The sequence below is a fragment of the Vigna unguiculata genome, chromosome 6 (assembly GCF_004118075.2).
Source record: "Vigna unguiculata cultivar IT97K-499-35 chromosome 6, ASM411807v1, whole genome shotgun sequence".
Classification (NCBI taxonomy): domain Eukaryota; kingdom Viridiplantae; phylum Streptophyta; class Magnoliopsida; order Fabales; family Fabaceae; genus Vigna; species Vigna unguiculata.
Genome location: NC_040284.1, coordinates 33392751 through 33408783, shown reverse-complemented (window position 1 = coordinate 33408783; position 16033 = coordinate 33392751). Strand labels below are relative to the sequence as shown.

Sequence of the window (16033 nt, the reverse complement as noted above, 5' to 3'; positions counted from 1 at the left end):
CAGCTACCGGTGTGGTTATATAATCGTAATCAAAGCACATTCTGTCTTCTTAACACTACCACAAATACAACTGAAAACGCAGATATCATGGATTCCGGCAATGGCAAAACTGATAAGCCTGTTCACGTTGCGATGCTCCCATGGCTTGCCATGGGTCACATATACCCATTTTTTGAGCTGGCCAAGATTCTTGCTGAAAAGGGTCACCGTGTCACCTTCATAAACAGCCCCAAGAACATTGACCGCATTCCCAAAGCTCCCAAAACCTTACAACCATTAATTACATTGGTGAGGATACCCTTGCCACCCACACAGCATCTTCAAGAAGGTGCAGAGAGCAGCATGGACATTCCCCACACAAAGGTATGCTTCCTTAAGAAGGCTTTTGATGGCCTCCGAGAACCTGTAGCGGACCTCATCAAAACCTCAAAGCCTGATTGGATTCTCTACGACTTTGCAGCCTCTTGGGTTCCCGAAATAGCGAGGAGCCTCAACATCCTTTGCGCATATTACAACATCGTCCCAGCCTGGAACATATGCTTACTTACTCCACCCAAGAATCAAATCAAATCAAATCAACAAAGGTGTGGCCCTCCCAAGCGGCTTCATCTCAGGCCTTACGAGTTGATGAGGGCATACGCAGGTGCCAAGGATGAGGAAACAGGAGAAAGGCTTTCCGTTGATTTCGACAAGACGTATTCCAGTTGTGACTTGTTTCTTGTCAGAAGCTCCAGAGAGCTTGAGGGAGAATGGTTAGATTATCTTGCTGCTACCTACAAGGTCCCTGTGGTTCCAGTGGGGTTGCTTCCACCATCCATGCAGATAAGAGATGTTGAAGAGGAAGATAAAAACCCTGACTGGCTCACAATCAAGGACTGGTTGGATACACAAGAGTCTTCTTCAGTGGTGTACGTTGGATTTGGGAGCGAGTTGAAGCTGAGTCAGGAAGACCTCAGTGAGTTAGCCAATGGCATTGAGCTTTCTGGGTTGCCTTTCTTTTGGGCTCTGAAGAACCTGAAAGAAGGGGTACTCGAGTTGCCGGAAGGGTTTGAGGAGAGAACGAAGGATCGTGGGATTGTTTGGAAGAGTTGGGCTCCGCAGCTTAAGATCTTGGCTCACGGGGCAATTGGGGGATGCATGAGCCATTGTGGTGCTGGTTCGGTGATCGAGAAACTTCATTTTGGGCATGTGCTTGTGACCCTCCCTTATTTGCTTGACCAAGCCCTGTTTTCGAGGGTGGTAGAGGAAAAGAAAGTGGGTATTGAAGTGCCAAGGAGCGAGAAAGATGGGTCCTTTACTAGGGACTCTGTGGCCAAGACATTGAGGTTTGCAATTGTGGAGGAAGAGGGAATTAGTTTAAGGAAGAACGCAAAGGAGATGGGCAAGGTTTTCAGTTCGGAAGAACTTCATAATCAATACATTGAAGGTTTCATTGCTGCACTTCATGAGTGTAGGATTTCTTCCATCAGTTAAGCCATGTTTTGCCTTCCATTTTCATAATTTTGTCTTCTACTATGTTATTTGTCTCGTGTAATAAGGAAGGAGTAAATGAATCTGTATCACTCACTCATGGACTAAGAAAGCTATTTGTACCCATGTATTCCATCTTCCATAATGATTCAAAATACTATTATCTTGTATGGCTCTATTTTCTTTTTCTTTTAACATGATATCACGAACAACTTTCTTTTATAACATCATTATTGGAAGATTGAGAATGAGAAAAATAAAAACCACTTAGAAGATGATATCTAAGATTATAAAAGAAAGTTATCAAAATTTAATAATTAAAATATATATATTTTCTCAAATACATAAAATATTATTTTATTGAAATATTCACTAATCACTTCCTTAAATAGATCTATCGTACACCTATTTCTAATAATAAAATATTATAATAGCATAATAATAAATATAAATAAAATATTATAATAAAATAATACTTTATGTAGTTGACTTGTGAATTGTAAGTTGAAAAAAAAAATAGAGTATCAAGAGATTATGACTATTAATATTATGATATTTTATACCAAAAAAATCTTTATATTCATTTTATAGTTATTATTTTATCCTTTATCGGTTCTCTTCCTCACAAAAGTTTACTTTTTTTTAATAACTATTTAAAAATGAATTGTCATCTTTTGAAGTACCAAAATGTTATAAAAGCTTTGTTTACATGACTCTTATACAAGCTGGGAATATTACTTAATATCTTTTTTATTTAAATTAGTTTTTAGAAAATATTTTAGTTTTAAAGATATGTGTCAGTTTTAGAAATTTGTTATTATTTTAGATTAGGAGTGAGATATTCTAAATATTTTGTACTTGATATTTGTTATATTTTGCTCTATATATAGAGTATATTTATAAAATACAAAAACATGTTCCTCCGTATAACATATCACATATATCTCTCATATTTCTAAAAGTCCTAAAAATCCCAATAACTGGTATCAGAGCCATTGTTCTTACTGCTTATAAAATGGAAGGAAATATGTCACACGTCGCTATTCCACTCTTTGATGGTGAAAGCTATGATCTATGGGCGGTAAGGATGCAAACATATCTAGAGGGGCTAGATCTATGGGAAGTTGTGGAGGAAAATGATGTTCCCTTTTTTGAAAATCTCACCGCGGCTTAAATGAAAGCGCATAAAGAAAAGAAAACGAGAAAGGCAAAAGCAAAATCATGCTTGTTTGCAGGTGTTTCACAAATGATTATGACTGGGATCATGACTCTAAAGTCTCCCAAATAAATTTGGGAATACTTGAAAGCAGAATATGAAGGGAACAAGAAGATTCGAGGCATGAAAGTTTTGAACTTGATAAGGGAGTTCGAGATGCAAAGAATGAAAGAGTCAGAGACGATTAAAGAATACTCAAACAAATTGTTAGGTATTGTCAACAAGATAAAATTGTTGGGAAAGGAGTTTTCAGATTCCAGACTCATTGAGAAAATTCTGGTGACAGTGCCGGAAAGATATGAGGCATCTATTGCTTCCTTAGAAAATACAAAAGATTTGTCTACAATTACCTTTACAGAGGTGATATATGTCTTGCAAGCACAAGAACAACGAAGATTGATGAGAGAAGATCATGAGGCGGTTGAAGGTAATTTAAATTACACAGAAGATAATGCTCTCATAGTCAAGAAAAATAGAAGGAGCAAATATAACAACACAATCTTGTCCCCATTGCAAGAGAAAAGGTCATCAACCCAATTGGTGTTGGTGGAGGCCAGATGTCAAATGTCACAAATGCGGTCAATTGGGACATGTGGAAAAGGTATGCAAATCTAAAGATTTTGAAGAAGATGTTCAAATTGTGGAGAATAAATCAGATGAGGATAAATCAGAAGAAGATCTACTTTTTACAACATCATGTGTCACAACCAACGAATCTTCAAAAGATTGAATTATAGATAGTGGTTGCACAAATCATATGACTCATGATAGAGAAATTTTCAAGGAGCTGAATAAATCAAATATTTCCAAGGTAAGAATTGGGAATGGAGAACAACTTGCTGTGAAAGGTACAAGAACAATTTCAATTAAAACTCATTCAGGTATCAAATTAATTTTTGATGTCTTATATGTTCTTGAGATTACCCATAATTTGTTAAGTGTTACTCAATTGTTAGAGAAAGGTTATAAGGTCTCCTTTGAAAATAAAGTATGTATGATCAAAAATACTAACAACATAGAGGTATTCAAAGTCCACATGAAAGACAAAAGATTTGTGCTGGATTTTATGAAGGAGGAATTTGATACAAAGAAAGTGAGCATGAAAGAAGGATCAAAATTAGAAGATAAATATCTTTGGAAGAAAGTAGATGTCCAAGTGAAGAAAGTAGATGGAGGTTCACATTTTAATATTCACAAAAGGTCCAATGCCACTCCAATGAAATCCACACCGAACAAAGAAAAAGAAGATGATGTTGATATAAGAAGAAATATGAAGGATGATGCCAAATTGAAGAAAGATGTGATGCCATGGAAGAAGGAGAAAAACAAATATTGCAAGCACAAAGAGGAGAAAATCAAGCATCAAAAGATGGAGAATCAAATCTGAAGATATAAAATAAACAGATATTAAGCAAGGAGGAAAGACAAAACCATATAGAACCACAATCTCTCAATGACCATGACTATAACTAAAAACCATATATGTGAAGAATATATATAACCCAACAGTGGTATCAGAGCCGATGTTTCGGAGTGACTGACCGCATAACCATAACCAAAAAGGGGTCACTCATACACCTGAAGGGAAATATATCATATGAAAAAAAAAAGAAAAAAAAAAGAAAAAAAAATAAGGGACTCACCCTTGATGGAAGATTGTTGGGAATAGTCCAAGTGTGAGTCAAAAAGTTCCACATTGGAAAGAAAAGACAAAGTTAAACACTATATAAGAATAAAGACCCATAACAACATTGCCTTAAGGTTTTGGGTTAAAGTGGTGTCTAAGGTCTTATATGTATAAGACTAATGTCATATAACCATATAGAACCACAATCTCTCAATGACCATGACTATGCCATGACCATAACTATAACCCTTATAGTTAAACACTATATAAGAATAAAGACCCATAACAACATTGCCTTAAGGTTTTGGTGTAAAAGTGGTGTTTAAGGTCTTATATGTGTAAGACTAATGTCTAACCATATAGAACCACAATCTCTCCATATTTATAACGATAACCCATATATGAAAAAATATATAAACCTATCGGCAAGTCACCCACACGTGTTCACCATAATATTTTTTTTATATTGTGATACGTAACTAATTGATTATGTAAGACTTTTTGAAAAATATCAATCTTTAAGAAATAATAGATTAAAATTGTCTTGAATAGAATACCCTTAAAAAATTACTGTAGTTATCAACAAATAACTTATATTTATATTACAATATAAATTATCGTTGGAAAGATATAAATCAGTGACTCACCTAATAATTACTAATATTTGTAAATTGATACTGTGAGTGTGAGCAATGATAACGGGACAGAACGGGGATGAGTTTCGTTATCTCATATTATCTTTGTAAAAAAATTCATCCTCATCCTCATACCTAAATCTAATAGGTATCAAACTTTTATCTCATCCTCATCCCTACAGAATAACATGTATAATTTCGTACTCATACTCGTTTTCTTATTACTTCAATATTAATTTTAATTCATTTTTATAAAATAATAAAAAACTACGGTAAAAGGAACATAATATGATCAAATATTCAATATTAGGTGGATGGTTGTTTCTTCGATGTCAAAGACTTTGAAATAAATTATAGTTGTTTACATTTTATATTATAATACTAAATAAAATTTCATGAGAACCAAAAAATTTATTAAACTTGCAAATATTAATGAAACCTAGTTGATAAAATTCAAAAATATTTTAAAAAAAATATAAAAGGAAAACAAATATTCAAATTAAAATATATTTTAAATGTTTGTTTATTTTAATTTTTTAAATTCTAATGAATCTCTTTTTTATACACTAATAAAAGTTATAATACATCACTTGATCAAAATGACACAAAGAATTAATAATAAACATAATAATAAAGTTTTAACATAGATCTTGTATTTTTTGAACTTCATTAGATGGTGATAAAAAAAATTCATGATAATTACATTAAATTTTTATATTGTAATAAATAAAAATTATTTATACAATTATAATGAAAAAATTATAATATGATAGATAATGAGTTAGAAAATAAAAAATAAATTAGATAAAATATATCAAAATAGTACTCTACATGATGAAAATAAACAACAAATAAAAATATTAAAAAACTAACAAATGTGAGTCTTATGAACAATTTGAGAAACTATTGAAATAGATCGCACAAAAGAAAATGAATGTATAATTAAGGGTATGATAAAATAAAAAATACCTCAGAGATCTAAGAAAACTTTTCGAATACCAACATATATACTCAATAGTTGAGAAATAACAAAAATTGTATTAGCAAAACAAAAGAGTTCTTGAAATAAAACAAAAATTAATAATAATAAGTAAAGATTTTTTTTTTTATATTACCTAGTAAATGAAAAGTTTATGTTATTAAATACTTAAATTTAGAGTATTAAACATTTTCATGTGAAAGAAAAATATACAATAAATAAAATATTAAAATATAATAGAAATATTTAAATGTGAGACATAAATTTTTTTTATTTGACACATATCATTTTAACATAATTACATAAAGGTTATCATAAGATGAAAAATATATTAGAGATGCGAATGAGTTTCATGATCAAATAATTAGAAAAAATAAAAAATGAAAAGTATATATATATATATATATATATATATATATATATGCTTACTTAATTAATTGTGAATATTTTAATAATTTAAACAGAGACGGAGATATGACGGGGACGAGTATTATGACGAGAATATGTACATCCCCATACCCAATTGAAAAAGTCGGGGATTTCTCATACCCACATAGATACTTATACCCAATTAATATGGGAATTCCCCGTCAAAACAGGGACAGATTCGGACAGTATCCACAGAACGGATTTATTTGTCATCTCTATGTAAGTATGTGTGTGAATAGATGTTTGTGTGAGTGTGCGGGTACATGTGTCCCTGCGTGTGTGGATGAATGTTTGTGTGAGTGCATGTGTATATATTATTAAAAAAATAGACAACCATATGCAACAACACTTATTTTCGCTAGCTGTGGGTTAACAATATAAATATATTATGTAAATTAAAATCAATATTTCATTTATAATATTTATTGATAACGTTGAATGTGTAAAATAAATACTTTTTAATCATTATTAAAATAAATTTTAATTATAAACATTAACATCAATATTTCATTTATAATGTTTATTAATAACTTTGAATATATAAAAATATTTATTTTTATGTGAATTAAAATTTACAATTTTTATTAAAAAAATAATATAAAATGTATACATATTTTTACAAAAGAAAAATATAGTTATGTTTTTAATTTTATAATGTAGAAATTTTTGTGTTTAATATATGAATTATTGTAATTATAATGTTACCTACTTGCAATATTGCAATATTGATGAATATCAAATTAATTATACGAGATGAAATACCAACAATGAATAGATTATGTTTCGAGGAATTTTATTGAACTTGAAATATATTATGAAAGCTACAAATCAAGACCATAATGATAAATTATTCAATGGTAAAATTGTTATGTGAGAGGTTATTTTAGCCTAACTTTGATTGTTGTGATCATAATAAAGTTAAGATGTTATAAGTGATCAATAAATTATTTTTCAAATAACATCACGTTAGGTATCATTATGAATTTTGACATTTCAGCTATACTAATACCCTAAAGTGTTCATCAATCATCCGTCAATCACATGAAAATTTATTAAAAAAAAAAAAAGAATACAAAGGGACCACATCAAACCCATAATGAATAAATACATCATTAAATTACTTATATTGTTCTTTATGAATCAATGCTAAATTAGCTAACTTATCGACACAATGATTTTTTTCACGAAAAATATGAGAAATTTTGAACTACATATGTTTATAGAGATGTAGATATCAACGTTATCTCAATCTAAGACTCCAAAGAATCACTCGTTGATCAGAAAAACTATTACACATTGAAGAAATTATTTTGAATCATAGAAAAATGTTAAAGTTTCAAGCTTGAATTGAAAATTGCAAAGTTTTCAAACTTGAATTAATGACTGCATAGAAAAATTATTTTGAATTGCATAGGAAAAAATTGCAAATTCAAACACACCTTTACAATTAGATGAAGATCCAAAAATTAAAGGTGAATAGTTTATATCAAAGTTTTTGAATGACATTAAATGTCAAAGTTAAATTAAAAGTTTGTGTGTCTATAATACTTATAAGAAACATAGTTACAAATAAATGATTTGAACAAAGATGTTATTTCTACTATTATAAAAAATATTGATAACAAAATATGTATACTAAAAATTTATTTGATTTAGAATCATCCTTTAAGTTTCAAAGGAAACAATTGTTTTAATAGTGACAAAAAATAAGAGCTAAAATAAATCACTTTCTAAATTTGGATTTGTATTCATGGTCTTATGCACATGTAGTCAGTCACTTGTATATAATTGTTTACAGAGTAAAACAAATGCAAATGTCAATAACAACTTAAAAAAGTGTGTATGTCCTCTATTTAGTAACAATTTAAATTGATTTTTTTTCGTTTCTATTGAAAAATAATTAAAAAGATAATAATTAAAGCCATCCAACTGTTATAATAATTTATTTATATACCAAAAACAAAATCACTATTATAAATAATACTCTTTAAAGCACATATACTTTATTTATTCAATTTATTATAAACTCAACATATTACTTTATATTAATATTTAAAATTAATTTATATTATTATAAACAAACTTATCATATTTTTGTTATTATTTATTTTTTAATTATTGTTATCATTATTCTAATAAATATCACATAAATTTTATTGTTTTTTATATATAATAAAATATATTAATATAAATATTCAATAATTTTTTTTTCAATCGATCCGTTCATGCACGCGTCAAATAAAATAACAGACGCGAGGACCTCGTTGCTTAGCTGTGTTTTGTCATGGTATTTAAGTAATTTGGCACATGCGATTTATTGTTAGGTTTACACTATCCCATCACATCGTCTCATGTTTTCTATATTTTATTCAACATAAAACAAACTTTTTCAAGTTATTTAATTAATTTGGGACGTTGATTCAGGACATAGTTATGTAGTATCCAACTTCGTACAAACATTTTTTTCTCAAATGAGAAGAAGTTATAATAAACGTCATAAGTAACCGTTGGTTCTTACCATAAAATTCTGATATTATATAACATTACGTAGAACAGTCCACACATTTAATTTTATTTGTACTTATTTATTCATTTTTTTCTGTGTTTATTCCTCTTATAAAAATAAACTCTATAATATTAATAAATCATTTTTTTTCAATTACTTTTTTAGTATAAGCAATTTTCTTTAACTAATTATTTTTAAGAGAAAATCACCAATAATAAAACTGTAAACGTTAATTATTGTTATAATTACTTTCTATAAAAACAATTTTATACTTAATACTTTTTTTATTTTCATTTTAGTATTTATCATAATATAATTTTGTTGTTACTATAAGAAGAAATGGACAGACATGTCACTTGCATTGATAATGGAAATAAAATAACAGCCTCGTGGACCTCGTAGCATGTTTTTCTTTGGTCTTTGGTTTCACAAATGGTTTATGGATAAGGATGGTCTGCTCTGCAGTTTTACAACTAAACTGCAAGCTAGTGCACTTTCATCCGACGGTATTAAAATTATTGTATAAATAAAATTTGGTGTTTTAAGGGTTATGATTTGTGCAGCTTAAAAGTTGAACCGTAGAGGATATATCCCATATATAATATTATGAGGCATGTTCCACGACAGGCTTCGTTTTCTATGATATAAAACACACGAAGATATCATCCTCTCCCATAGCTATCTCCCATAGCTACCTGAGTATCTGTAACATTGTTGTCTGGGAATAGTTGAAGTGCTGATGGATTCTACTGGTATAGTTTCATCTCATGCAAATGGCAATGGCAATGGCAATGGCAAAATGGAGAAGCCTCTACACATAGCTATGCTCCCGTGGCTGGCTATGGGTCACATATATCCGTACTTTGAGGTGGCCAAGATTCTTGCGCAGAAGGGTCATCATGTAACCTTCATAAACAGTCCCAAAAACATTGATCGCATACCCAAAGCCCCCAAAAACCTACGACCATTCATTACATTGGTGAGGCTACCTTTGCCACAAGTACAGCATCTTCCAGAAGGCGCAGAGAGCACCATGGAAATTCCCCCAACGAAGAACTGTTTCCTAAAGAAGGCTTATGAGGGCCTCCAAGACAGTGTTGCTGAGTTGCTGAAAACCTCGAAGCCTGATTGGCTTTTCTACGACTTCGCAGCTGCTTGGGTAGTCCCAATAGCTAAGGGTCTCAACATTCCGTGTGCGCATTACAACATAACCCCAGCTTACAACAAAGTCTTTTTTGATCCACCCAAGGACAAAATGAAGGATTACTCCATTGAATCCATATGTGGCCCTCCCACTTGGCTTCCTTTCCCCACAACACTTCGTCTCAGGCCTTATGAGTTCCTCAGAGCATTGAAGCGTAATAGAGACGAGGAGACAGGGGAAAAGGCTGACTTTGATCTCAACAAAGCGTATTCCAGCTGTGACTTGTTTCTTCTCAGAACCTCCAGAGAGCTCGAGGGAGAGTGGCTAGATTATCTTGCTGGTAACTACAAGGTCCCTGTGGTTCCAGTGGGGTTGCTTCCACCATCCATGCAGATAAGAGATGTTGAAGAGGAGGATAAAAACCCTGACTGGCTCACAATCAAGGACTGGTTGGACACACAAGAGTCCTCTTCGGTGGTGTACATTGGATTTGGGAGCGAGTTGAAGCTGAGTCAGGAAGACCTCACTGAGTTGGCCAATGGGATTGAGCTTTCTGGGTTGCCTTTCTTTTGGGCTCTGCAGAACCTGAAAGAAGGGGTACTCGAGTTGCCGGAAGGGTTTGAGGAGAGAACGAAGGATCGTGGGATTGTTTGGAAGGGTTGGGCACCCCAGCTTAAGATCTTGGCTCACGGGGCAATTGGGGGATGCATGAGTCACTGTGGTTCTGGTTCTGTCATTGAGAAACTTCATTTTGGGCATGTGCTTGTGACGCTCCCTTATTTGCTTGACCAAGCCCTGTTTTCAAGGGTGCTAGAGGAAAAGAAAGTGGCGATTGAGGTGCCAAGGAGCGAGAGAGATGGGTCCTTTACTAGGGACTCTGTGGCCAAGACATTGAGGTTTGCAATTGTGGAGGAAGAGGGAAGTAGTTTAAGGAAGAATGCAAAGGAGTTGGGGAAGGTTTTCAGTTCGGAAGAACTTCACAATGAATACATTGAAGGTCTCATTGCTGCACTTTACAACTATAGGATTCCTTCCACCAGTTAGGCAGTGTTTATGCCTTCTATTTCTTAATTTTGTCTTCTATTATGTGCTTCTTCTCTTGTAATAAAGGAATGCCACTTCAACAATGTTGGTCAGAAGTGGCTAGAAGCCGTAGTTTTTGAAGGAGTGTCAGGTTTATTTTCAAATAAGATCACGACAGATATTATTATGAAATTTGACTTCTCCATTATATTTACATCTCAAAAAGAAAGTCTATCGATCAAATGAACGAAAGTCATGTTATCATATTTAGGAATTTCGAATGCGTATAATTTCATTTTAACTTTTTTCAAGACCTGGCTAGTGTATAGTGTTCGCCTTGTAAATAATAATTTTAATAGTTAAGTGACTCATTTTAAAGAGACAATTGTAATAAAAATCACAGCAATAAAAACTAAATTCATGTTGATTTCAGGATGAGACCTGCATTTTGCATAGTGCAGGGGTGTATCATGGATACACATATCAGATATAATGATTTTTTAATGCACAATCACATACATCTATTTAGTATACGTTTGTTTTCTCCTTCAACCCCTATTTCTCGTCACAAGTTGAAGATATTGGTTATTCCTACGAGTTTAGTATGTTTTGTTACAAAAATAGTTCTTAGATATTTAATGAAGATTGCCAAATATCTTACTGCACAGAATAAAAAAATGTATAGATACGTGAACTGCAAAGCAGAAGTTTTTTTATATTCATCGAGAGTTTAGAAGAAATTTTTTTTGACTCTTAGTGCACAAGATAAAAAATATATAGTGCTTAATAAACAACCATAGCTTAAAATATCAACTCTTGGAAATATTTATTATAAGTAACAAGCATATCTCTTCTGCACGGGTAAAAAGACGTAATTATGGGACAAAACCAAGTTTTGCGTGATTAAATCATATAAAGAGAGCTCTGATGAAAACTTGATTTTGTTTTTTTCAATTTGTGATTTGAATATAACAACACAAATCTGAGAATTTTGTTACAGTTACCTATGAATTATTTCTGATCCCCTCGAAGAAATCTTTTCAAGGAAAAAAAAAAAAAACAGTACAGAGGATTTGAAGACTTGTTTCAAACCCTCACAATAAATGGATGCTTCAAGTTTCCCACATGAAGCAGATGTTGTCCCAGTGGAACTTTCCTGTTGCCAAGCTCATCAACCACACTCAAATCCTTGCAAACGTCTACCTTAAACCTAACCTGTGCTTCTGATTTTCCTGGTAAGTGTACTTTCTCAAAGCCCAACAAGTGTTTCTGAGGAGCATTATGCACATCAGGAGGAGTAAAGAACAATAAAACTACATGGTTACTGTTTTTTTGGCCCATGTTCTTGACCCCAAGGTGGATATCAAAGGCCAGGTTTTGGCAATGTTCATCAGCAACATCAAGTGACATGCATTCTGATGAACGACATTCATGATCCTCAGCTAGAGGAACAGACACCAGCTGTGGTGCCTTAACTATTTTGTGATCAATGTTTGAGAAACTTATTCCATCTCCAAAGGAGAAAACAGTTTCCCCTTTGTAAAATCTATATGTTCTACCAGGGTAACCCGTTGCAGGATCTGCCCTCATGTTCATGTTTGTCATTGGCACCTTGTTTACATATGATTGTGGATACCATGTCATGGGAAGCCTTCCACCTGCATCAGGAAATCATCCTTCAGTGTCATCAAAGTAGTAACATCATAGGATTGGACTTTTTTTATTCAAGAGAGAACGTGAATGACGACTTACTCGGATTATAAAAGCCAAAAATCACGTCTGCTATGGCAGCTCCACCAGCTTCGCCAGGGTAGCCAACCCATAGGATGCTTGTGATTTTATCATTAGATTTAGCAAAAGACACATCCATGCCCCCACCAGACATGATGACAAGGATCACAGGTCCCTTGGATGCATTTGCAACTTGACTAACTAGAAGTTCTTGTTGTCCTGGAAGAAGAATGTTAATTCTGTCAAGACTCTCGGCCTCTATAGCCAGACTTGCACCCACTATGATCACAGTTGCATCTGCAGATGCTGCTATTTGTGTGGCATCATCTAACTCGGCATTCGCACATTGCACGTTTGGACATCCAGGAGCATAGCTCGTAGGAACTAACGCTGTTAGAGCTTGCAAGGGTGATATATAGCTACAAGGAATGCCTGCAAAATTTCAGTAACTCATCAAATCCCATGTTAAGCACAGGCTAGAGATAAAAAAGAGTTCAACTACAGTATCAACCATCTCATAAATTTAATAGGTTTACCAAATTTGGCACAGTTACCAACTTTATATCCATGAGGGTATCATAGGAGTAGGAATTTTTAATACCTTCATAGTTTCCAATCATTACCCTAGTAGCATTAGCATTGGGCCCTATCACTCCCAATGATTTAATGGCTTTGGCATTGAGAGGCAAAGAACCTGCACTGTTTTTAAGCAATACAATCCCTTGCCTTGCAGCTTCACGGGCCAGCTCCCGGTTCTCTGAAGTGCATACATCCTTTGGACCAAGGTTTCCATAAGGTTGCTTGCTCGGATCACCATCAAAGAAACCAAGACGCATCAATGTGGCGAAGTTGTTGGAGACAGCATTGTTAATGGCTGCTTCATCCACAAGACCTTGCTTCACTGCACCTTCTGTATATTTGCCAAGATAATCTCCACAGTTCAAATCCAACCCTGTGAAATCAAAATTACATAAGCAAACGGTATCTTGCATAATTTCTGCAAATGGGTATCACGAGTCTTTTCATATTTTCTGACCTGCAAGAATAGTTTGGGCTGCAGCTTCTTCAGGAGTTTTGGTGTAGTGCTGATCTTTGAAAAGAACTTCTACGGAATCACAGTCCGAAACTATATATCTGAACAGACCACACATTCATGTCACATTAAAAACCACATTAACAAACATAATCAATTTACATTACGTAAATTATAAGATTTAGGAATTAAAGATACCCGTTTAATTTCCATTTGCCCCGGATAATCCCCTTAAGAAGGTCAGGGTCTGCGCAAGTTGGTTTTCCATTAACCTGGTTGTAGGAACACATGACACTGGCAACATTCCCATCAATCACACAGCTCTTAAACGGTGGTTGGAAAGTGTCATCCAAATCTTGTTGTGTCACCTGACAAATTCAACATATAAGAAGGGGTGACAAAATGATCTTTCTGCATTTAAATCACATGAGCATTGAGTTTTCAATCAATGTATGCAGTAGATTACCACAGCATTGAAGGTATAACGCTGAACACCTTTCCAGTTATCCAAATCATAGGCTGTATAGTGTTTGCAACAAGCAGCAACCTTGAGCTTGTTGGAGTCTCCATCATCGGTTTGTTGAAGACCTTTCACGTATCCTGATGCATATTTACTACTTAGCAAAGGGTCTTCTCCCGGTGTCTCTTGTCCTCTTCCCCATCTGGGATCTCTGAATATGTTTATGTTTGGTGACCAATAAGTCAAACCGGCTAGCCCCACATTGTACATTGCTCTGGCTTCGGTTGAAACTACCTGAAATAAGAACAGTTAATCTTAAACCTGCTTATGATACATTTCGATTATTTAATGCAATTTAATCATTTCCCATTTAAATGTGCTATCAAAATTGAAAATAGAGTGATCAATGTTTAAACTATATCATTGGCAAACAATCAACATCAAACCCTCTCTGCCATTCACCTTAGTTTCAACATGCAAGCCAGAAAAAGGGGGACACATAAATATCTACAGTTTCACAGATGAGACTAACCATAAATTTCTGCTTCATTTATTATTGTATCGCTTAATCAGATGTTAATACCCAAAAGTCGTGAGTGAAAAAACAAACAATGTAACCACTCCTACCCACCCATCTACTTTTCCTCACTGCTATAAACACTTGTAAATAACTGCATATTAACAAAAACTAAAAATCTAAGAACAGATAAATCACTTACGTACAGTGTACAGCATTATGAAAGCAATAGAGAAGAAGTCCCCACAATGCCACAATTTTAAAGACTCTGAAGCCATAAAATGACATTTCATTACACATTCAAAACCTCACCAAACTCCCTCAAATTTTGTGATAAACAACCAACTTGGAGATTAAAGTTAAAGACTTTTGATGTCCTCATTCAGTAAAAAGGGAAAGAAACCACCCTTTCCCATTTTTTTGAGGAACCGTTGTGAATTGTGATCCACCCAACAAAGGAAAAAACTGACCTCAAAGCATGACAGAGAAGAAAAAGTTTAAATCTCACTCACTCTTCCGATGGCTTCAAACAGAGAAGAGTTGAAAGAAGCTGCAGTGAGAATGGGCATGGGAAAACTGGTGGCACCGGGCACGACACTGGAAAAGTGAGTCCCGGGTCCAATGTTGGACACTCCATGAAGTGCCTCAGACCACCACTCGTACTTGGGAATCCCAAGCCTACTCACGTTAACAGCAGAATTCACCAAGTTTCCGATTTTCTCTTGCAATGTCAACCTCTTCACCAAGTCGGCGACCCTGTCCTCCACCGAGAGTGACTTGTCACAGAATCCGTAACCCGCCAAAGCCGGGTTCTTGGCAACATCGCAGGCAAAAACAGCGGACGTTTGCCCCGAAACCCGCTCACAACTAAACAAAACCGCGACCACATACAGAAACGAGAAACAGAGGAAAACAGAAACCTTCGGTTGTCTGTTTTCGGTGCAGGCCATGTTGCGACCTCGGAAACTGAAAATAAAAACGCTAAAGGGTGTGTGTGAGAGTTTGTTGTTTTGGAAGAAGAGGTATCTATGGTGTATGGTGATGTATAACTTTTGAGAGTGAAGAATGAAGACACATTGTTTTTTAGAAACCCGTGAAGGTGGATACAGAGGGAGGGAGGTGATGGTGGAAGCCTCCCTCTGGACGAAGTAGATGTTGTCGTTGGTTTTAGCGGAGAATCTAGGAAAGAAGGAAAAGAAAAATGTATATACAAAATTATCAACAACTCAATGAGTTATTGAGATTTGTTTGGAAGCACAACTT

The 16033-nt window shown here is 33.9% G+C and overlaps 3 protein-coding genes across 3 annotated transcripts; 2 read left to right on the top strand and 1 right to left on the bottom strand.

The window, feature by feature from the left end:
* On the top strand, positions 1–1633 carry LOC114187399 (soyasaponin III rhamnosyltransferase-like). Its single transcript, XM_028075647.1, has one exon. It carries the CDS (start codon positions 88–90, stop codon positions 1471–1473), a length of 1386 nt encoding a protein of 461 aa, XP_027931448.1. The 5' UTR covers positions 1–87; the 3' UTR covers positions 1474–1633.
* Positions 1634–9501: 7868 nt separating this feature from the next.
* LOC114188207 (soyasaponin III rhamnosyltransferase-like) lies at positions 9502–11287 on the top strand. Its single transcript, XM_028076767.1, has one exon. It carries the CDS (start codon positions 9602–9604, stop codon positions 11048–11050), a length of 1449 nt encoding a protein of 482 aa, XP_027932568.1. The 5' UTR covers positions 9502–9601; the 3' UTR covers positions 11051–11287.
* Positions 11288–11830: 543 nt separating this feature from the next.
* On the bottom strand, positions 11831–16033 carry LOC114188003 (beta-xylosidase/alpha-L-arabinofuranosidase 1). The gene is made up of 7 exons (XM_028076478.1): positions 15283–16033; positions 14260–14547; positions 13992–14161; positions 13797–13894; positions 13362–13712; positions 12782–13192; positions 11831–12687 (listed from the first exon to the last, which is right to left on the bottom strand). The coding sequence occupies exons 1-7, from the start codon at positions 15718–15720 to the stop codon at positions 12116–12118; spliced, it is 2328 nt and encodes a 775-aa protein (XP_027932279.1). The 5' UTR covers positions 15721–16033; the 3' UTR covers positions 11831–12115.